The 24,326-nt window shown below is 38.0% G+C and overlaps 2 protein-coding genes across 2 annotated transcripts in view; both read right to left on the bottom strand.

Moving 5' to 3' along the window:
* Positions 1-3,063: 3,063 nt before the first annotated feature.
* klf5a (Kruppel like factor 5a) lies at positions 3,064-12,699 on the bottom strand. The gene is made up of 4 exons (XM_039649655.2): positions 12,070-12,699; positions 8,442-9,330; positions 7,344-7,403; positions 3,064-4,447 (listed from the first exon to the last, which is right to left on the bottom strand). The coding sequence occupies exons 1-4, from the start codon at positions 12,238-12,240 to the stop codon at positions 4,269-4,271; spliced, it is 1,299 nt and encodes a 432-aa protein (XP_039505589.2). The 5' UTR covers positions 12,241-12,699; the 3' UTR covers positions 3,064-4,268.
* A 963-nt stretch (positions 12,700-13,662) lies between these two features.
* Positions 13,663-24,326, bottom strand: part of pibf1 (progesterone immunomodulatory binding factor 1) — a 58,234-nt gene continuing 47,570 nt past the window's right edge. The window contains exons 15-17 of the mRNA XM_039649632.2: positions 20,341-20,425; positions 14,143-14,307; positions 13,663-13,887 (exon numbers count right to left, since the gene is read on the bottom strand). Coding sequence (XP_039505566.2) covers positions 13,834-13,887; positions 14,143-14,307; positions 20,341-20,425 — 304 coding nt within the window. The 3' untranslated portion in view covers positions 13,663-13,833. The remainder of the gene's footprint in view (positions 13,888-14,142; positions 14,308-20,340; positions 20,426-24,326) is intronic.

The following is a 24,326-nucleotide window of genomic DNA, read 5'->3' as shown; positions in this document are numbered from 1 at the left end:
GACCACATGACTTTCTCCCATGACTCCTCTGGATCATCCAAATGGTCATTGGCAAACTTAAGACGGGCCTTGACATGTGCTAAGCAGGGGAACCTTCCATACCATGTATGATTTCAAACCATGACGTCTTAGTGTATTACCAACAGTAACCTCGGAAATGGTCCCAGCTCTTTTCAGGTCATTGACCAGCTCCTCCCATGTAGTTCTGGGCTGCATTTCTCTCCTTTCGTAGGATTGAGACCCCACGAGGTGAGATCTTGCATGGAGCCCCAGTCCGAGAGAGATTGACAGTTATGCTTAGCTTCTTTCATTTTCTAACTCCAACAGTGGACCTTTTTTCACCAAGCTGCTTCTCAATTTCCCTGTAGCCCTTTACAGCCTTGTGGAGGTGTACAATTTTGTCTCTAGTGTCTTTGAACGGCTCTTTGGTCTTGGCCATGTTAGTAGTTGGATTCTTACTGATTGTATGGGGTGGACAGGTGTCTTTATGCAGCTAACGACCTCAAACAGGTGCATCTAATTTAGGATAATAAATGGAGTGGAGGTGGACATTTGAGATCTGTGAGGGTCAGAATTCTAGCTGATAGACAGGTGTTCAAATAATTATTTGCAGCTGTATCATACAAATAAGATTATGTCTATCACAGTGGACATGCACCTACGATGACAATTTCATACACCTCCATGATTTCTAAGTGGGAGAACTTGCAAAATAGCAGGGTGTTCCAATATGTATTTTCCTAGAATATAATAGCTCAGAATAATTAATATGTGCTTTATAAGAATGAATAAACACCCCAAATCCTAGTAAAATGCATGTTAATTAGCAACTAGTTAATTGTGAGATTTACTAAAGTGTTACTGAACTATTTTTGGTTCCCCAAAGAACATTTCAATGAGCAGTTCTTAAAAGAACATTTTCCCTTCGTTTAAATAACATTTCAATAATCTAAACACCCTTTTGTGCAACGGAAAGGTTCAATGAACGTTAAAAGTTCTTCATGGAACTATCACGTCCATGATACCCATGTCTGGCACTATCCATATCATAATGTACAAATCTGTGAGAAATAAAGCTGTTTCCCTTGTCTTTGGCACTTTTGTTTGTTTACAGCAAAGGGAGACTCATTCGTATTGATCTGGCCCGGACAGGTTATGAGAAAGTGCAGCTTGTGATGTTTTGAAGGCTGAAAGTGAAGAAAAAACCAGGGGCCCTATATGCATTAGAGAAATAATGTTCACCCTGGGAGTTTAAACCTCCATGTATAGGCTACGGAAAGGGGACGGCAGGAAAGGAAGAAAGAGTGGAGGAGAGAAAAGGACTTGTAGGAGGAACAATTCTCAGGAGAAACCCTGAAGAACCTCCTGATTGGGTCCAGTGGAGCTTCCATTGTTTGCCTGTCTTTGACATCTGAAGTTCATTATGTCCAGGGGCAGAGGTTTGTCCGAGGAATCAAACCAAGAACATATGTAGAAGAGAGGGAGAAATTCCCCTTCTCCTTAAAAGTAATGAAAGCATTTATTTTCCTTTGTGGTGTTTCCTGATCTCATATCAAAAGCTGTATTGTTTCTTTGCTCACAGGGGTCCCCAACGTTTTGGCAGCTTGTAATTCGGTTGCACCCCAAGAAACAGTGCGTTCAAAAAATGTCCATCCATACTGATCATTTCAGGGTCTGAGATTCTGATCATTACAGATCATATTTTTTATACCAAATACCAGTTTGGAATCAGGTTTAAATTATGGAGGGGAATCATACTAATTCCATTATTGTGAAGAGGTTCAATTTGAGTGATGTAGGATGTTTACAGTATAGGATCTATGAGCCCGTGAGCAAAGCAATCATCTGTTCCGGCAGAAGCACCATTAAGATCCCAGTGATAAGATTGATTTTGAAAGGCTGTAACGTGGAGTTTGTGATGTTTGTGGGATCTGTCCTGAACATGAGCTGCACATCAGCTATTGAGTAACAGTCTTGCCCATATTAAAATTCTACTATCAAATTACTGTTAATCTCACTAATGCCATCTTTAATCTATAATATTAAACTAACAATCAATAAAAGGTGTACACCCAAAAATTAAACTTATGTAATCATTTATTCACACTCGTGTTGGTCCAAACCAGTTTCGTTCTTCTGTGGAACTCAATAGAAGATATTTTGAAAAATGTTGGAAACCAAACGTTTTGAAGAAAAAACAAAATCTCTCAAAACATAGGCCTATCTTATAGATAGTACAGGTTTGGAACAACATGAGGGCGAGTAAATGATGACGGGTGAACTATCACTTTAACGCTTATTGTTTTATTGGGCAAAATGTAAAATTCGAAATCACTGGGCAATATAAAAATAACACTGAGGTATAATTGCGCTGTCAGCGTCACTCATTTTTGAGATTTGTTGACGTAAAAAAGGAACTCCCATTAATTTTCTTTTTCAGAGCTTGAGGGTTTGTTTGATTTGTGAAAATTGTTCCTTTACGAGGTCAACCATCAGATAAGAACACATTCAAAGTGTGTGGAATGGATCCAAGTGATCTTTGAAACGCAAATTTCTGCTTTGATGATAGTTTTATCTTTACTTCATTGGAGTATTTTTTTTTTCTTGAACCTTAGAGAAACATCAACAAATAGAAATTGGTCAACTAGTATATGGTGACTAAAGGGAGTGAACAGGAAACGCTAGACATACACCAGTGTAAACTATAGAAATGCAGTTTATCTGCTTTAAGGGAGGATGGTTAATTACACCAGTGTAGGGAGCTCCTAAAGTGAAAAATAAAAATAATTTTTTTGACTATGCAAAAAACGTTTTACAAAACTTTTTTTTTAAACTTTTACAAGTCGTAGCTCTCAGAAATTTTAACAGTTCTACAATCAAGTGAAGGCTTTTTACAGTTCAAAGTTATTACGGTAATTATGAGATGAAAGCAAATGTATCTTGTCTGTATAGATTTTTTTTTTTTGTTTTTGTTGCAAAGATCCATAAATAAGAACTCACCTGGGCACACATTATTACAGCTTTGTAGAAATTTAACAGGAACAAAAAAATGCGTAAGAGAAGTTCAGTTTGTAAAAAGCATTACAAATTATGAAGTTGATTTTATTAGAATTAATTTCAATCAGTAGACATAAATGTTTGTCATGAGGACAACCAATTTAGAAATATAATCTACAAAATAAGATTAAGTGAAATATAAAAAAAAAATTCAAAGAAATACAAATAGTCACACAGCCAAAACCAGAGCAATATGATGCCCTACTTTTTCAACGACAAAAAAAGAAAATAATTCTAAATAATATTTACAATAAAATGTCATAGTATTTACATTAAGGCATTTCAATTACATAAAACTTGTCAAATTCCACTTCACAAAGCCAATGCAATAAATACATTGATTTTACAAGAAAGAACCAGATGATACTTTAACCCTCTCTATAAATTATGAAAGGTGGCCGAATTGTGGTAATAGTGAATTAATGGCAACCTGCTTTTTATAAACAAGAAGTCCTAGCATGTGCTGCTGATAAAAACAAACATTGAAAAGGCACTTTAAGATGAAATGTGATCCAAAGGCATTATTTTAAAGGAACAGTCACTGTGGTCTCGTACATTCATATGAGCTTATGCATCAATGACAGTGGGAAAACAAACGGTCGGCATGCTTCTGTGTATAAAGGGGACTCTACAAATCACACAGCTGTCTAAAGCCCTCTTCCACTTCTCATTGCTTTTCTATACCATTGTTTAATAATTCATGAAATAATTGCTGTTCAGTAGCAGCACATTATCATTCAAAGCTATAAATACTTCAGCAACTAAAAAGAGGGAATCGCAGCATAGGCTGTGTGCTTGAAACCCCAGTATGAGCAGTAACTATTCCAGTGATATAAGTATTTATCATACATATATATATTCATATTTCCAGTCTAATTCAAGTGCAAATTAAATGGGAGATGTGTTTAAGTGCTTTGCAGATGTACAAGAACGAATCCTGTGTTTCATTACGCTTAAAGGAAACTTGATCTATACATCCGAAAGAGAGATGAAAAAGGAACGGGCGTTATATCTGAAGGTACCACAAGAAATTGGCTTTCATGGCAATATCAAAAGTGTTTTCAGTTTACAGTCAACAGCTCAACACTCTCGACAGGTCAGAGAGATAAGTTTACCCTAAACGTTATAAGGTTCGTCGCGGCGTAGAGAAAGAAATAAGTTGTTCAGTTATCACTTCATGTGCATAATAATAAGCGAGTGTGTGTTTGTGTCTAATTCTGGTGCCTCTTCATATGCAGGGCGAGATGATCGGAGCGAGAGAAGCTGCGGCTGCACACGGCGCACTGGAAGGGTTTGGCTCCGGTGTGCTTCCTGAAGTGACGCGTCAGCTCATCGGAACGTGCGAACCGCCAGTCGCAGCCTTCCCACGTGCACCTGTACGGCTTCTCACCTGAACACAGAACACAATGGACATCAAGTTAAGGCTAAGCACATGGAGTCACCACTAGAACATGGAAGAAACAAGTTTCTTTTCACTAATACATTAGTAATACTAAATGAGTAATCTGTGTGGGTAGCGTTTCTCTCTCCGTCATTGCTAGTAACCATAGCAAACATATACCGAGAGGTGTGGACCTACCTAATAAACTTCACTTATCTCGATCTCTAAGATTAAAGTATTTCAGGATTTTGGTATGTTCGTGGAGGCTGACAAGACCAAACTCATTGTCGGCCACAAATAGCAGCACAATGTTTGCCTTTCTAGAACTCGGGTTTAGAAGATTTAAAGTGTGTTTTTCAAAAGACGACAAGGTTATGTCTTCCTCCTGAAATCAAGTCGGATTGTTAATCCCTTCGGAAAATCCTGCCAGCTCGACACATGCATTGCAAGCCTTTCAAAGCTTGAAATTCGGAGAGTCGACGACAGATAGTAAAAAGAAATTAAAAAAAATGCAAATCTTCCATTTAGACGTATTTTGTGTCCTTGTATAAAATAATTTGCTCAAAATTGAACATTTTGTGATCTTCGTGTTGTTCCAAACCTAGACTTACTTTATTCTATGGAACACAAAAGAAAATATTTTAAAGAATGTTCACATTTTTTGTCCATACAATGAAAGTCAGTGGGGTTCAAAGCAACATTGGACCACATTGACTCAACAACAATTTCTTTGTGTTACACACAACAACTGGACAGAAAGTTCAGAAAAAGACGTGACGCTGAATAAATGATGACAATTATTTGATTTGAGATTTAGTTTTTGAGTTGTGCATTATTGTAAACATGAAGTGCTTCAAGTAATTCAATTATTGTTTGGATTATTTGAATTATCAGTGCAAATGATAACACACTGAAAACTTCATCACAATGTTTTCATTCATTTGGGCTATAGCCTTTTAAGTAATAGATAATAGGAGCCGAAGGACTATAAAGAGTGATACTGCGTGTTCAGCTGTTTCAATCATGCAGTGGGTGTGGTGCTCAAAAACAATTACCTAGAAAAACGTGAACATGTGCCTGTCTTGAGCTTTAACGTTTGTGAGGAGAGCCCTGAACAGGGATCCTGTAATGACTTGTTTGGATTGCGCATCTCATGCGTTCGTCAGCCTGAGGCCTATCTCTTGTCTTCAGGGACTGGTTGGATTGGATTTAATCTTAAGTTGTTATCTGGAAATTGTGTTTTGTTTTTGTTTGTTTTTTTAACTAAATAATACTTTTATTCAGCAAGGATGCATTTAATTAAACAAAAGTGACAGGAAAGACATTTATATTGATTCAAAGGTTTTCAGGAACACTTTAGAATAAGGTTCCATTTGTAGTTACTTATATTAGTTCACATGAAAAATACTTCTAAATCATTTATTAAATCATAGTTAATGGTAATTTCAACATTTATTGATACATTATTAAGATCAAAAGTTGTATCGGTTAATAGTTTTTAATGGACCTGAGCAGATAAAGACAATGAACACTAGTATTTCTACTCTACTAGTTAATGTTAGTTAACACATTTACTAGCGTTAAGTAATGGGACCTTATTGTATAGTGCTACCAAGATTTCTATTTCAAATAAATGCAGTTCTTTTGAACTTTCTATTCATCAAAAAATCCTGAATAAAAATGTATCAAGATTACCACAAAAAAAAAAAACTATTTTTAACACACACACATATATATATATATATATATATATATATATATACACAACATAAATATATAACAAATATATTTAAATATATTAAAATAGAAAGCAGTTATTTTAGATTTTAGTAAAATTATAATTTTACAATATTACTGTTTTTACGGTATTTTTAAGATAAAAGACTTTAAAAAAAAAATCTTATAGACTGCAAACTTTTGAACAGTATCGTAACCGTATTGTATTTTCTTTTTATTGTGTGTGTGTGTGTGTGTTTTAAGCAATATTGTGTATCGTGTTTACAGAAAAAGTGTAAGACATTATTAAACTCATTATGAATTTAAAGTAGCACCCGCACTGTAATTGTAAATCTTATTTTGACATGTTGTTTATTCGAATACAGCAACACGTCTAGTCAAGTCCCATTTAGCGCTTTTACGACACAGATTGTTTCAAAGCAGCTTTACAGAGATAACAGGAAAATAATGCAAAAAAAGTTTGTCTCCAGAAGAATATAGCATCACAGTCCAGCTTAAGTAAGTTCAGTGACATTTCATTTTTATTGTAAAACAAAAACTCAAAAGACTAAATCATGCCATGTCAAGACTTGTGGGTGTTGTTATCTTATCATAATAGTGCTTTACAGGCAGTATGAGCGAGTAATTAAGCTTAGGACGTTGGTGACATAAAAAAATAAATCTATAGCTGGAAAAATCTACAAACTTTTGATTGGCCTGATAAGTACAGTGGTTTATCAGTTTATTAAGTTAACATGCCAAAGGCCAAGTTCTGGAATTCATGAATATTCAGATTCACTCCTCAGGGTCAAATGAGGTCTGCTCTTCTGTTTACTTCCATTCAAATACTAAATGTGTATCTCCAAATATATATTTTTTTATATATATAGAGAGAGCAATGCTAAATTTTCAAATCTACGACTGATGTATTCAAATGTTCCCAAGAGGTCGTTCAAATATTGGAAAAAGGAAGTAGAAAAGGCTGTTCCTGCTGATGTATTTGGGCATGGTTTTGGTGCAATCTCATATTAGGAAGCGGCGCAGGATAGCTTTCAGGCATCGTGCAAGAATGAATGCATGTGCATGCCAACAACGCACTTCTGCCCAGCAACATGACAGTAAAGTGCCAAAATAGGAGGGCAGCTTTATCAAGCATAAATAAAACCATTTTTAATTGGAGAACTCTTACCAGTGTGTGTCCTCAAGTGAGCTTTCAGGTGGGACGACTTGGTGTAAACTTTCTTACAACCTAAAAACATACAACAGCTTTTGTTACTCACAACAGTATAAAGCATTTGAGTGTTTAAAAAATGTTGGAAGGCTATATAGGGAGAGTGTTTATAAAATCATTTTAAATATTTATTATTTTAATAATTGTAGAGACTGTATAAAATGGCTGTGAGGCTATCAATAAAAATATTATTCATTGTGAAAATAATTAATTTATAAATGATAAGTTTTAAAAACAATGCAATCATTTTTTTTGATGCATTGACAGCGTGGCAAGAGTGTTTTTGAGATAAAAATGTTAGGAGGCTATTGATAATACAAATTATGAAATATTTATATAGCTTTTATAAATGTGCCTTAGGAAAAAAACACATTACGGGTGTCCATCTTGAGACAAAACAATGGTTAAACTGAAACTACAGGCTTAACACTTGTCTGTGCATAAACAGAATGACAAGATAGTTTTAATGTCTTGAGATATAAAAATGCTGGGAGGCTATTGATAAAAAATAAAATAAAATATTAAGTACGACAAGAGAGCAATTTATTCTTTTAAGTCACCAACACAAAATCAGTTGGTTCACTCATCACCACAGTCACAAACAAGAGCATCCTGTTCTTTGGTTTCAATATGCTTTCTTTTCCAATTAGGAATCCAAAGCCCATCTCATGTCGTTAGCAGTGAAACCCCACTCAGTGAAGAAAAGCAGTGATGGGTTCTTAATTGCGAAGCACGTTGTTTCAGACATGCAGCTTCTTAGAGTAAATGCACTATTAATGGCACTGTGAGGCTTGTCTGTTTTACAATTTGCCCAGTCAATTTGATGCAACAGGATTCAATAACAATTAGCCTGACGTCAACTCTTTGGCATTCGTTTTGAGCACTGGTTAAAAGGCTTTGCCCGTCTCTGAATTATTTAACAGTGGATTCAAGCGTGCGAGTAAGAAAGCAGTGTTGTGCTCCGTAAAAAACACAAGAGCATCTTGTGAATTTGGCTTTATTACCTCAACATGATTCATTTAAGTTCAGCTGAAACGATTTGTAAATTCTCCGTACCTGGAAAATCACAGTGGTGTATCCGTCTTTTCTCGAGGTCTGGGTTTGTCCTTCGGTTGTAACGGACAGGCATGGACCCGTTGGTCGCGGAAGGTCGTGTGGAGGTGTGGGTTGGGTGACTGGGTGCATGGACAGCCATTTTGGAGGCGATACTGGCGGCGTAAGATGGCGGCGGTGTCAGATTGTGAAGCTGTTCCTTCTGTCTGTCAGGACTGCCAGGTTCTGAAGTGGGAGGCGTAGGGGGAAGATAGGGCATTTTGAGCTGCGAGTGAGCCTGGCCCTGAGGATGGACGAAGTGGCCGTGGCCGAGATGGTACGCGGCAGAGGACATGCCACAGTATGATTTGGAAGCAGTCTGTTGGGTCGCTAAGTGCAGGTCGTGGAAAGTAGGCATCTGCGCGGGCACAGAATGAGCGTGAGAATCGGCTTGATGGGGGACGTCGAGGTCCGAGTTGAGGAGCTGGAAGAGTGGCCCATCCTGAGGGATGTCAAAGCCTTGCATCTCCTGCTTGACAAAGACCCCGGCGTTATCGTCCATGGTGTCCATTCCAGAGCCTGAAGTGGAGTTTGCGTTAAAGATGCTGGTGAAATCTGGTAGCGTGGATGGAGGAGGGCCGGTCGCGCTCACTGGACACTCTGGATGAGCGAAAGGCGCCGCTAACGGTTCAGTTTTGACCTGGCTGGGGACCGAAGGCCGTGCTGGCCGGCACAAGCCCGTTCTTAGGTACGCAATGTCGGGCAGGAAGACGTTCATGTTGATGCTGTAGGGGGAACAGTGGTCATCTCCAAAAAACTGGTCCATTACAGAGATGCTCTCTCGTCTTGACTTCTTTAAGTCGGGGTGAGCCATAGGTTGTGGAGACAGATATTTATCCATCTCTAATTTAGCCTAGAGAGCAAAAGAGAGAAGCATAAAATTGTAAATGCAGTTGGAAAGGCCATTAAATGCAAACAAGGTAAACAGATTTCAGAATAATAACTACTGGAATATTGCATACGCTGCTTCTGTCAGCAAAGCTGGCAAGATCTCCTGGGACTGCTTGTGTTGGCGGAGCACAAACACAGACAGTATACATAAAATTTTGGAAAAGCTTGCACGAATGCAAATATTCACTTACTCTTACAACAATGGGCAACCTGCTAACTCAGCTAAGCCAAATTGGCTTGGAGTAAAAATATATGGACTACTACGATATAAATATATCAAGCATAATAATAGAAAACGCATTTTAGCATTTATTCTCCTGTATGAAACAATGGATTAAAAAATATAATTATCCCTCATATGAATAGAAAAGCATGTTGGAACAAGTAAAAATAAACCGACGAACCAATTTATCGGCCAGGCGGAGTATTTTACGCATATATACTTACTTCCACTTCAATTGAGGACACTTTGACTATACTTGAAATCTTAAACAATGATAATTCTTCATTATGTTATGTGCGACGACAGTTATGAGTAATGGTAATGACATTTTTTTTGTATTGGAATTGTTAACACAACAAGTAAGCTAGCAGTCAATTAATCTATGTATAATACTAATAAGAAACCTAAAATTCTTTAGAAATATGAATATCAATATGTTACATGAACATGCAGGTAAAGCGAAATGCGTCATGTAAATCAAGCGATGAACCAATTTATTGGCCAGGCTGAGATATTTTGAGGTAACCAATAACCATGTCTGCTGGCCGATAAACAGGTCACTTTCCCCAGTCTTTAAATCTTAACAATTAATAATAAATAATTGATCCCAACAAATTTTAAGTAAACATTGTGTATTCATCTAAATTGCCATTGTGCAATGTTTATTGGCTATAACAGCATTACCTACATCATGAGATAGGCCTACCACCAATTTTAGAAATTTTGCAGGTATAGATGAACCAGGTATATGCAAAATCTTTGTATGAAGATGTGAAACCTAAAAATCAGGACTTGATCAGGACACCTGATCTGTGATCAAGCATATATTGAGAGCACGAAGCGGTTGTGTTGCTGTATGAAGCAGTCAGAGGTAAAGCATTTATCAAGTCTTCGATATGTCTCTGCTACATTCCACCTAAGACTGTAAAACAGCGCTCATACCACAAGCTCAAAACAGACTTTGCTGACAGGTGGAAAGCATGCTGGAGAGATTGCTCAGGCTTTCCAAATAAATGCCAACCAATTATCACAAAACCGTAATCAGCAAAAAATAATAAATCAAGACTCATTCATTACGCCCTCCTGAATGTAACATCTCACTAGAGGAATAAACACGAGGGAAAATAAAAACACTCACACACACATAACCTACATACAATATACACTCGGAATGCCAGAGCTAAAGTTTAAGTGCTCTTTTACGCGGCTGCTACGCATAGCTATTTCTGGATTTAGATCTTCCAGCTGTTCGCCGGACATGTATCTCTTTCACAAGTTTTCAGATTGAGGCTCAGCGTTGCTGGGAAGTTTGAGTTCGGAGCGCGAGAGCAGAGCGCGTGGGTGAGGAAGGAGGGAGGAGAGTCAGTTGTTGACGGTTCGGTAGCCAAGAAACCAACTGCAAGCAACTGACATGAGCCTGTGCGCTATCCGACCCAGCCCAGACTCTCCCTTGCGTTACAGACACGGGGAAACCCCCCCAAAAAACATCACCAAATACCTTTGAAGTGCATAATGGAAAATTATAAAACTGAGGACGCTTTTAATTTAAAAATCTTGAACAAAACAATGTTGATTCTTCAAAGTCGGCTTATGCTATGTGTGACAGTAATGACGGCTATGGTAATGTTTTTTGTTTGTTTGTTTACTATTTGGAGAACACGGGATAAGCTAAGCACTGAACTCGCGAAGTTATCTAGAAGTCAACAAACATTCAATAACAACATACTTTAAAATGACAAGCTGGACGTAGAAAAAAAAAAAAACAATTTCTAATCTTAATTGTAACTCTGTTTGATATGATGTAAATGATAAACATATAGTTGAGAGAGAGAGAGAAAACTTATTACACTGAAAAATTATATGATCAATAAGTTATGACAACGATTTTTTTTTATATTGCTTTAACTCACCAAAATAAGCTAAGCAATTTAAGGCAGCATTTTTTATTTTTTTGCAGTGTGTTAAATGAGCACAATTTTTGTTTTGTTTCTTTATAACGTACTTGCTAATAATGACTGTTAGGTTGTTATAAAAATAAATAAATTGTACACACAATGGAGTAAAGGCTGCATATGTTTAAGTTATGGTAAAGTGCAAATCGGCCATGCAGCGTGTATTGAAGGATGTCAAGTTTGACAAATCTAGATGAGGGACAAAATAAAACAAATTCTAAGAATCTGAAAATCCAACATTTCAGCTATCGTTAAAACTGTATCGTAATGTCTATTTTATTTATTTATTTTTATTAAAAACGCATTTTGTTGTTAAAAAATGTAGCCTATGAATTAGAAAAGTTCCTCAAATGAAAGAATCGCACATTGCTGAACGCATTTAATGGGGCATGATGCTGATGGGACTGCAGGCGTGCAGCATGCCGCATCATCTAATGGCCCACCTTTCACACGACTGAGGCATATGATCTTTAATTCATACAGTCTTCGAGAGCACCATTCAGAGAACTGATAAAAAACAATTTACCTGACAATAGTCGTGTGATAAGCCCCTTTCCGTATCGGGATTCTTGGCTTCAAATGAAAACAGAGAGGAGTCCTCCTGAAAGCCGTCGGATAGTGAGGGTTTGAGAAGCGAGAGAAAGTCATCTTGTCCCGGTGCGAGCGCAGCGCTCATCGTTAGAAGCGTAGCGGCCATAAACCCGTGGATGTGACGGAGAGAGCGTCCGTAAAATGTATTTTGATAGACGTCGAGGAAGGGGAAGTGAGTGTATGGTGCATGGAATGACACCCGTGCGTGTATGTGCGCGCGCTTTGGTAGTAATATCCCGTTTTGCCTCGCTCCGTTCCTGGAGCTCCGGGATATATGTAGCCTATAATTGCTGAAAGGGCGGGGTCGGACTCTGTCAGGGACTGAGAAAGTGAGACGGCTACACCTTTACTACTGCTGATACTGTAACAGCGGAACAAGCCCGTCAAAACAGCCGGAGCTATGTCCAGCCCTACGTAATGCCCCTTAGCATTTAAATAACGACGGTAGTGCAGAATAAGGCCAATATAGCAGCCATAATGTTTTCGAATTGTCGGTTATTTTTATAATTCAAAGTTAATTTTGTGATGATAACATTATTTAAACATTATTCAAAATAGCTCTATCAGATAAGCCAGTGAAGCGGTTCTTTTAAGTGATTCAACAACATACACCGTGGCCAGGGACAGAGTCTGATTCCCAAATCTTATGAGCCGGTTCATTTAGTGAATCAAAACACTTCTGAAAATCTTACTGGATTTGTGAATCAGTTACTCGCGTACAGAATGCAAATATCACTATAACGTTACTATAGATGACGTGTATTTAAAGATAGGCCACTTTTATAACATTTGCTATGAGCTATTCAACGAACATGAATGAATTAATGTTTTCACATTTCGACCTGTTTTGTATTTTTATTAATGCATACAGGTCCATATTCGATCTCTAATAGTTTTCTCTTTTTTGTGGAGGAACAGTTACATTTATTTTTGATTTGATAAAGTTCTCTTGATTCTGATTTCTTGAAGTTGATTCTGAAAAAATCTCATTTCTTTTGGAAATCACTAAAATAATCGTTAATGGAACTGGAATACAAATGCTAAGATGTGTCTGCCAGTGCTTCCCATTTATAAAGCTGGGGAACAGGGGTTAGGCCTACAAACAATAAATGATCCAAATGTTTACCATCATTTCTAATTTAAAAGTAACAACACAGCAACTAAAAATATCCATCTCAAGCAGACTGAATCAATGAAATGCATCAATAACATGCAGCTCACTGCTGTTCTTGTTGGACATTCGAGCCTGTGGTGTGTAACTTTAAGATGACACAAATAAGCGCGCAATGCTGCTGCGATTAAGGTATGCACACGCTCCTCTATTTTTATCAACAGTGTCTCACATTTTACGGATCAAAACAGAAGGATACAGATGTATTACCATTCGAATAATACACTCTACTGAGCTATTTTACAGGGTATAGAGAATACAAATGCTTAAATTAAGAGACTGTTGTTTAAAGAACCTGATTTACTTTTTTAAAATTAAAATAAAATTCAATAAAAACATTCACACACTTATTGTACAACATACAATGGTTTATTAGGCTACTATTAAATTAAATCATAGTTTTAGGTCTCAATAACACACCAAACCTGTGTAACGAGTTATGTAATAGGTCTTCAACTTAAACAGAGTTTATCAGTGATTGCATGACATGGAGCATCCATAAAACTCTTAAACAAGTTGAACAAGTCCCTACTTGGTTTTCCGTTTGACTTTTCTATACCATTCCGGGACTTCTTTATTGGTCTGTTAAAAGAAAAGAAAAAGAAAAAGAAAAAAAAAACAGCAGTGTTAAATATCATTGACAATTCATTTGGACTTTGCTTTGAGTAAAACATTTTATTAAACTTGTAAAAGTCAACGTGAAGTGAATCTCTGTCCAAGTATTAGTTGTTCAAAATAACTTTAAAATGTGTTCCTTTTTGGTTCTCAGAGGAGATACTATTTGCCCTAACATGCTGTTTGAAAGGCTCTCTTTGTGGATAGGCAAGTAAAACTTACAAACACTGTGGGTTTGGGCCCATTGTTGTATTGCTCCTCATCTGTGCTTTTTACAGCTTTGGGTCTATGAACTGCGGTCCCCGTACCATCGGCCTCGAGAGACAGAGGTCCACCGTGCTGCTGTGAGCGCATGCTAATAAGGACTTGCTTCATGACAGAAAGTTCCTGCAACAGGATAAGAACAATTCAGTGGAAGCCCGAAGGTTAAAAAGCTCCTTTCCCAGAATATTGTTCGTTTGCTTTCCCTTCACAACAGGCAAGAATGAACCAGCAGCTTTTGACAGGAGTCTTGTTTTGCCAGCAGTGCTATTGTCGTTATGTAAGGGCAATTAAAACTAAAACCGCTAACGCAAATATCCAACGTGTCCTGATGCTGGATGTCAACATTCCATAACATCCACATCCTCATGTCATTCAAAACACTTATACACTGTAAAAAAATGATCGTGATTTTAAAAGTAAAAGACTGTAAAAATGCTACAGTGAAAAACTGTTAATTGGTTAACAGAAAGTTTCCTTACTATTTACGGTAAATAACTGTGATATATATATAAGGGTACATTTAATGTAATTTTACTGTAAAATACTGTTAAATTTACAGTTTTTGGAAGTGAAAAAGAAGTCATTGTATAATTTACAGTGAAAAAACGTAAATTGATATTCCCACAATTCCCTGCGTGACACTTTACATTTAATGTATTTGAACTGTTTCTTCATAATTTTCTTCGTTTTTTTCGAATCAGTTATGTACATTAGGGTTTTATGTTACATTTAATGTTGTTAAATTAATACTTATTGCATTTTTAAAAATTTCAACATGTTACCATGATGGTGTTTAATGTTTGTGTGAATGACACACAAACATTGTGTAATTGGTCATTTGACTCTAATTACGGCTGTGATTGTTGGCTGTCAGTGTATTAGAATTAAACAAAACAGATATTAAAACTTCAAAAGGTCAGTAAATTAACATTATATCAGATAATGAAATACGGTTTATTACTGTAAAATTAAATACAGTTAAAAGTGTAAAATTTTGCTAGCGTATTTAACAGGAAAGCTGCCAGGGTTTTCCCGTAAATTTGACGGATTGTTTTTTTTTACAGTGTATGTCTTCACAAAAGGAAAAAAAAAAAATCTCTGCTGACCTTTCCCCCCATACAAATTTATAGTAGCAATAATAATATCTGTAAAAAAAAAAAAAAAAAAAAAAAAAAAAAAACACCATAAAAGTAGCCCAAGCAACTTGTACACAAGTCTTCTGAAGCCATATAACAATTTAAAAATGTATCATAAATAGAAATTTGAGTCACCATTGACTGAAAATCTTCCCCTCTGCCGAAGTTCTGAAATTTTACTACACCTTATACAAGTGTAAAAAAAAAAGAAAAAAGATAAATATATATAAATATACAAAAACAGACTTTATAGTGTAGAAATTGCTTGGGCTACTTGTCTTTAAGGGTACTTTTATAGATTATTTCTTATTTTATTTGACAGATATTAAGAGTAAAAGCCCATTCACACAAAGAACAATAACAATAATGATAACTATATTAGCGAACACGCCAGCGGACGATCTTGTTCTGTACTATAAGCTCGTGCTGCAGTTTCGCCGTATGCCGCTTTAAATGCATGAGCTCTTTAAAGTAGGATGCATTCAGTGTTAATGTTTTAATCTGCAGGAAAAATTGTTCTGAAAGTGATTCCGACATGTTGTTTCACTGTGCCGTCATCGTTATAGTTGTGGTATGGACTGCTATTCCTTTATATTTAGAACGATTTTCAGAACTATATCTGTGGTTATCATTCTTAGTGTGAAAGGGCCTCAGTATATAGTACTTTTATGGCACATTTTTTCCTTACTGGAGCATTACAGGCATGGTCAGTGTCATTGTATGGAAAGAAAAGCTCCTTCAAAAACTCTCTTTCGAATTACATGAGCGAGAATAATAAATAACTTAAATCCACCTTATTTTTTTAAAGGGATACTCCACTCTTTTTTGGAAATAGGCTCATTTTACCACTCCCCCAGAGTTAAACAGTTGGGTTTTACCGTTTTCGAATGTATTCAGACAATTTTTTGATATTTAGAAGAATGTCAGTATACAGACAGTTTCTGGTCTCATTGACTTCCATGGTATATTTTTTTCCTACTATGGAAGTCAATGAGACCAGAAACTGTCTGGTTACTGATATTCTTCTAAATATCAGAAAATCGACTGAATGGATTTGAAAACGGTAAAACTCAACTGTTTAACTCTGAGGGAGTTGTAAAATGAGCCTGTTTCCAAAAAGTGGAGTATCCCTTTAAGAGTTTTATGATTTATTTGCTGCTATAGAGTAAATAACTTGAGGAATAACAAAAATAACAAGCAGCATAACGGACAGTTTTTGTATAGCTAAAAATAACTGGAAGCCTCAACATATTTAAGTTACAATGGTCCCACCAGCACTTATGTTATAGAATAGCCTAGGGTGGATTTCTTTATTTGCAGACACTTTTTTTTCCTCCCCTTTTAATCGAAAGTGGCTCACGGCCTCACGCTATACCACATAAACATGGCTGGAGCAGCCTGGGGGGGTTCATGTAAACCTTCAAAGGTGCGATGGTAATTGGAGGCATATCTTCATCAAGGGGTGCCCTGAGAGCACCTCTACAAAGCTTAGGAGACGTCCTGCTTTTACTGTAAAGAGTTCTGAATCAATTGAAGGAAACGCCCTCTAACAACACAGCTCTCTCTCTTTACTCTGAAGTCATCAGCGTAAAACAGATCTCAGAACGCATACTGAAAAATCTTTCATTAAAAGAAAGAGTCACCCAATATCTCATATTTTGAAAGTGAAACAGATGATTAAATGTTGCTTAAAAACAACGAAGTAGCAATACCGCTTAAAAATGTCTCTATTTTGTTAAACATAAAATCATATAAAATGATAAAACAACAGGAGCAACAACAAAAATAAGCTAACACTTAAATTAGGTTCCATTTGTTAGCATTAGTTAACACGAAGTAACAATTAAATTATTATTATTAACCTTGGCTCATATTATTTTTAACATTTACTAACACATTATAAAAATGTAAAGTTCTATAGGTTAATATTATTTAATGGACTTTTATTAACAAAAGTAAATAAATAATAATAAATATTTAAACAAAATATCGCTTATCGTTAGTTAAATGTTAGTTAATGCATTAACTAATGGGGCCTTATTTTAAAAGGTTATGAACGAAACAAACAAAAAAAATAAAGCAAACAACAATTTTCTTCATATGTATTAAAGAGAGAGAGAAAAAAACTCACAACAAAATAAACATTATGAAGATCTGACTAGATGGTTTTGTACTATAGGGTTATAACAAAAACAAATACTTGCTGACAACTGTGTATTAATGATTGAGTTAATATATGTTTATGATTCTTGTCTTCAACCACAGTTTTGTCTCAGCTACAACTTATCAGCAATTTGTGGCTGCATTGACATAAAACAACTTCATGTTTTTACTTGACTCGTGTGAATAAATTCAAATGTTTAAAGAAAAAGGCTCTGATGTTAGATCACGTTGTGAGTTTCTGTGTGCACGCTCATGTTCCAACACGCCGATAACAATCACAGACGCCAAAAAGCTTTTCATACAGAAAAGCACTGGTGACAGATATAGAATAGTCTGTTGAAGGTACAGTATACTGCAAAAACTGGGCATACTTGACCTAAGAGCGCGCTTTCCGTCTTAAAATAAAACCTGAAAAGGAGACAGACATTCCATATTACGCAACAGGAATGTTTTACAAAAATGTACAGAAAACACTGCTGAAAGAAATGTAATAAAAGCAACTTAGCAATAAATAAATAAATAAACTGGTAGTATTCGTGAAAGGTTACTATTCTAACGTACGACGGCAATGTAAAACATCCCCTGCTAGCACATGACCACCCGCTTCAGCCGTGAATGGAGATCAGCCCGATGCGCAAGAGTCATTCAATATTTCTATTTATCACTGCGCGACCATATGCGCTGGCATGCCAAAAAGCACCAGTGAGGAGCAGCTGTCTGTGAGGATTGCATGCTTTCTGCCAACATGCCACTGGAAGTTGTGAAGTCGGCACAGTGTGTGCCAGCAGTATTTGGTTGAAAATAGCTCCATATTGCACTGGTGCTTAATCAGTTACACCCTGCCCTTAATATTCAGAGAGTTCAGAATGTCAGGAGAGGTGTAGTGCGCCTTTCAATAGAGCAGATTCAAGATCACTCCATTCGTTTAATAGAAATGCTATTGGAAATGAGGAAATTAGAAAACCAAAGGACATTTTTCACAAAAATGTACACCATGCACTGATTTCTCTGCCTTCGTTTCCTATCGCGTCTTTCAAAAAATTTAACTCAGAACATATTGGTCAAGTAGATTAAGGCGTTACACATTGGTTTCCCTCATTGAGGCAATCTATTAACTGTCTGTCATCAAAAACAACCGCAAATTGCAAGGTTATTACTAATCTGATGACTTGCGCATGGGAAACAGTTGACCTGAGAGACTTTTCACAACTGAACTGAGCTGTACTGAAGGCATCCTAAACATGCAAAACTGAGGCATCCATTGATTAATTACTAGACCTGAAGCTTCCTAATTTACAGAAGAGGCTTTCTAATGAAGTACATTTTAGGTACGCAGTGTAACTAACCACTATTTGGAACGGCAGGCTGGATGACAATAGAAGAGGACATACCTGGACTAGTCAATGTGCCAGTGTCTGCGGGAACTACTCTCTTACATTGTCATGTGTGGACACCTTTAATGGATAATGTATGATAACGTTGCAGTTTTGGAGTAGTATTATTTTACTAATACTTATTGACTACTTCTCTACTGAACTCTCTTAAAAGCATCCCAATATGCATTAAACTGCTTTAAAAATGGAACAAACATGATCAAATATTAAAAATATATAAAGCGAGAAAATAAAATACAGAATTTGACTGACTAAAACTATTAAAATGTACAATGAATTCAAAAAGATTTTTTTTCAATATCAGTCACACTACCACATTAAAGAAACCTGTAATTACTCATGAGTCATGGAAAACAGAACAAAAAACAAAAAACAAAATGTTCTTGTGGGAGATTCTGACTGAACAATTAGTACTGTTATTCTGTATTTACATCTATACATCTATATTTTCAACTGTCAGTAATTGTTACCCCATGATCCCAGATTTAATAGGTTCTTCATCAAACCACTTCTGTATTTTGTATAAAATACTATAATACCTTCCTTCATTGAAATTGAACTTTCTCACGAAGTTAGTCAGTGGTTAGTGGATACTATAATCTGTTCATTGTAATAAAATGTAACGCCACAGATACAAAAGCCAGTCAGTCAAATAAAATGTATTTTTTAAGGTTCTCCTTTGATTTAGACCTTGTGTCAAATGATAAACTAAATACATCAATAAAGCAAGATAGGCCTTAAAGGGATACTACCCTTTTTTTTTTTTGGAAATAGGCTCATTTTACCACTCCCTCAGAGTTAAACAGTAGAGTTTTACCTTGTTTGAATATATTCAGCCGATTTTCTGATATTTAGAGGAATATTAGTTAACAGACAGTTTCTGGTCTCATTGACTTCCATAGTATATTTTTTTCCTGCTATGGAAGTCAATGAGACCAGAAACTGTCTGGTTACTGATATTCTTCTAAATATCAGATAATCGGCTGAATGGATTCGAAAACGGAAAAACTCAACTGTTTAACTCTGGGGGAGTTGTAAAATGAGCCTATTTCCAAAAAAAGTGGAGTTTCCCTTTAACATTGATAAAATCCATTTAGCTTTTTTTTGGGATGGAAATGCCACTGCAATTGTAAAATTATAGATTAATATACTGCCATTAAAGCAAATAAAAACACAATTACGGTAAATACAGCAGATAGCTGTATTTAGTACTTCATGTATGACTCACAATGTTGCAACTTAATTGTGTAAAACTCCACCCAAGACAAAATGTTATTTATTTATATATTTATTTGTATTGTGGCATACACAGATCTGGCCAAACTAACACACCCAAATCTAGATGTTGGGTTTGGTACAAAAAAAAAACTACTTGATTTAAATTTAAATTCTGTATTTCTCCTTAAAAAATAACAACAACAAAAAACACTCTTAATTCTTTTAAACCTGCTGACAGAAATTACCTCTCTGTGGTTCAGGAGTCTCTCCAAATCAGCAGCCATGTTGTTTTTCACCTGCAGTAGTGCTTTCTTCTCTTTCTGCCGTGCACTGGGAAAATTCAAAAAGACTGTAAGACAAATGGTGTTGAACACTGACAAGTCTGATTAGTAATTCGTAAAATATTTCATTTATCACACTCATTTTCATGACTCACTTAACCCTAAAACCATATTCTGGACAAATGTGGGGAAAATAGTTTTGATTTATTTTTAAAAAAATACTTCACTTGATCTGAGCGGTACAAGACTTGGCAACTTTTCCTAAGTTTGCCTCCTGAACACACACAATTTTTTTTGACTCAATTCTACAATGTTAAGTGGGTGAAAAAAAATAACTCCTTAATCTTTTATTTGGGTCAAAAATGGGCACCCATAGAAATGAATGGGAAAAACTGTAATTTAGAGCATTCTAAAATAAGCCAAAATAAGACCCCAGTTGACAGCAAAGTCACTTCATCTTTAGGTTTTAGTGTAGGTTTTAGTGTAGTGAAAATTTAATGTAGTTAAAAAAAAACTACACAGTAATTAATTTACGTTGAAATAATTTACATAGAAAATATGGTACTTTTTGAAGTAAATAAATAAAAAAATACCCCCAAATTAAAAAAAAAAATCCCCATAAATGGATAGACAAAACTTTATCGAAGACAGAGATATAACATGATCACACATGAGTCCTCTGTGCCCACATTTGTCCACAATTACAGGATTAAGCGCTATAAAGTGAATACGGTTTGTGGGTTAACCCATTGAAGTCTCTAACAATCAATTATTAGTAACTATACACGTTAAAAACAAAGTCATACATGTAGACAACTTCAGGATAATGTGCCGAGTCCATATACAGAAATGTGAGCAGTAAAATTTATGCGAAAATATGGCCAAAGAATTGAACAATACGAAATTAAGAAGTGAAGAAGCAGATAAGTGAAATGTAAATAACTGCTAACAATTCAAAACAAACAGATGACACATGTTTCAATCTATCTATATGCAGATTTTGGGATATCGCATAAAAAAATGACAAATGGGAATGGCGTGCATAAATTATTAAAAATGTATAAAACACATCTGCGCTCAATTAAGGGGATACATTTTTATCTGACAAGAAATGCATATAAACTACTATGGAAACACATTTACTTAATAAATTCCTCAATGCGCATTAAAAAAGTCTGATTTTTGATTTTCATCAAAATGATTTGGATAATTACCTCACAAAACTATTTTACATGACTGTGTTCCCACTTCCCAAACAGCAAGTATCCGCCTCCGAAAGCAAAATAGCATTACTACGTTTGTCGTTTCATCTGAGCGCTTTGAGGCGCAAGTAATTATCATTATATACTAAAAAAAGACCCACAGAGTAGCTTCTCCATGTCATGAAACTGCACATGGAACATGAACAGAGGTGATCCAAACGCAGGCTTTATTAAAGAGGAGAATCCAGAGACAGGTACAAGGAAACAGGCAGGGGTCAAAACCAGGTAAGCAGTCCAGATCAGCAATCAAACAATTCAGGGATAAGGCAAACGGGAGGACCAGATACAGGCAGAGAGTCCAGGAACCGTGAAACTAGGGAATACTAAGGAAACTAGGAGATACTAGAAAAACACTAGAAGCAGTCAGACACTAGACACAAACAATACTGAGCCCCGAACAAAGGGGAAACTCGGGCTTAAGACAGGTGAACTAAACAAGATGATAAAACACAGGTGCATGAAATAAACCATAATCAGTCCAGGGTAAAACATGAAAGAAGCAATAAGCTAGGAAGGAGTGCCCCCCAGAGGCTCAAGCGGGCACTCCAGCCGCAGATCATCACATAACCCCCCCTCTAAGGAGCGGCTTCCAGACGCTCCTAGAACAATCCAGGCGGGGGGCAGAGTGAAGGTGATCCCGGGGGAGGGACGGAGGGCCAGGCCCGTGCAGGGGAACGGGACCCGGACACAGGCAAGGCGGGCCTGGGCCGTGGAGCGTGGGTGACCAGGTTGGAGCAGGACGTGATGGCGGCCAGGGCGGAGCAGGTCGTGATGGCGGCCAGGGCGGAGCAGGGCGTGATGGCGGCCAGGGCGGAGCAGGGCGTGATGGCGGCCAGGGCGGAGCAGGGCGTGAAGGCGGCCAGGGCGGAGCAGGGCGTGAAGGCGGCCAGGGCGGAGCAGGACGTGAAGGCGGCCAGGGCGGAGCAGGACTTGATGGCGGCCAGGGCGGAGCAGGCTCAGGCAGAGACGAGGGCGGAGCAGACTCAGGTGCGGTCCATGTCAGTGTCGCCTCCAAGGGCCCCGCAGAGTACCTAGTGCCCCCCCCCAAAAAATACTTGGGGAAATTCACGGGAGGAACCTCTGGGTGGTAAACGGGTAAAGGAAAGGTCTCCCGGAGCTTGAAGGGCGCAGTCAAGGTGATGCGCAGAGGCGGGGCCGGCAGGGCGAGGCGCAGAGGCGGGGCCGGCAGGGCGAGGCGCAGAGGCGGGGCCGGCAGAGCGAGGCGCAGAGGCGGGGCCAGCAGAGCGAGGAGTCTGGGCCCGCTCACCGGGGCCTGGCGAACCAAATGAGTCCTCCTTCTCCTCCTCCTGCGGCGGCGCGTCACAGGGCTAGACACACTCGCTGGACTGGACAACTCACTCACTTGAAGAGGAGATGCAGCGCTCACTTGAAGAGGAGATGCAGCGCTCACTTGAAGAGGAGATGCAGCGCTCACTTGAAGAGGAGATGCAGCGCTCACTTGAAGAGGAGATGCAGCGCTCACTTGAAGAGGAGATTCAGCGCTCACTTGAAGAGGAGATTCAGCGCTCACTTGAAGAGGAGATTCAGCGCTCACTTGAAGAGGAGATTCAGCGCTCACTTGAAGAGGAGATTCAGCGCTCACTTGAAGAGGAGATTCAGCGCTCACTTGAAGAGGAGATTCAGCGCTCACTTGAAGAGGAGATTCAGCGCTCACTGGAAGAGGAGATTCAGCGCTCACTGGAAGAGGAGATTCAGCGCTCACTGGAAGAGGAGATTCAGCGCTCACTGGAAGAGGAGATTCAGCGCTCACTGGAAGAGGAGATTCAGCGCTCACTGGAAGAGGAGATTCAGCGCTCACTGGAAGAGGAGATTCAGCGCTCACTGGAAGAGGAGATTCAGCGCTCACTGGAAGAGGAGATTCAGCGCTCACTGGAAGAGGAGATTCAGCGCTCACTGGAAGAGGAGATTCAGCGCTCACTTGAAGAGGAGATACACTCACTTGACTCGATTTGGACCTGGACACACTTGACTCACTTGATTTGGACCAGGACACACTTGACTCACTTGATTTGGACCTGGACACACTTGACTCACTTGATTCGGACCTGGACACACTTGACTCACTTGATTTGGACCTGGACACACTTGACTCACTTGACTCGGCCGTTGACTCACTTGACTCGGCCGTTGACTCACTTGACTCGGCCGTTGACTCACTTGACTCGGCCGTTGACTCACTTGACTCGGCTGGCACGCGCTCAGTGGAAAACTCTTGAGGCAGGAATGCAACGGAGCTCACGTGAAGTGTTAGAACAACAGGATTCACATGTCGCGTGGATTCGGGGGACTCCTCACCAAGTGCTGGTTCACCGGGAGACTCTAGATGCGTGGATTCAGTGGGTACCTTGTAAAATGCCGAATCGTCGGGTCCTCTGTGAAGCAAAAGTTCCAAAAAATCCACAGTAAAAAGCGAACCGCTCATGGAAAGGGCCAGATCAATATATTGGGAAAGAGTCCAGCTTGGACTCGGAAACGGTATATCAGAGCCGAGCGGTTCAGACAGTCCTCCCCGAAAGAATATCATTAAACAAAAATCATCCAAGTAGGACTGATGAGAGAGCTTCAAAAAATCCATCACAAAAACCTTGAGAGGACGTTCTCCTTGGCGGAGGCATACGATCTGTGCTGTGGGATCCATTGCGAGGTCCGTGTTCTTCTCAGCCGCTG

This window comes from Pimephales promelas, chromosome 6 (assembly GCF_988280905.1).
Source record: "Pimephales promelas chromosome 6, fPimPro1.hap1.1, whole genome shotgun sequence".
NCBI classification, from domain to species: Eukaryota; Metazoa; Chordata; class Actinopteri; order Cypriniformes; family Leuciscidae; genus Pimephales; species Pimephales promelas.
This window is presented reverse-complemented; position numbering and strand designations above follow the sequence as displayed.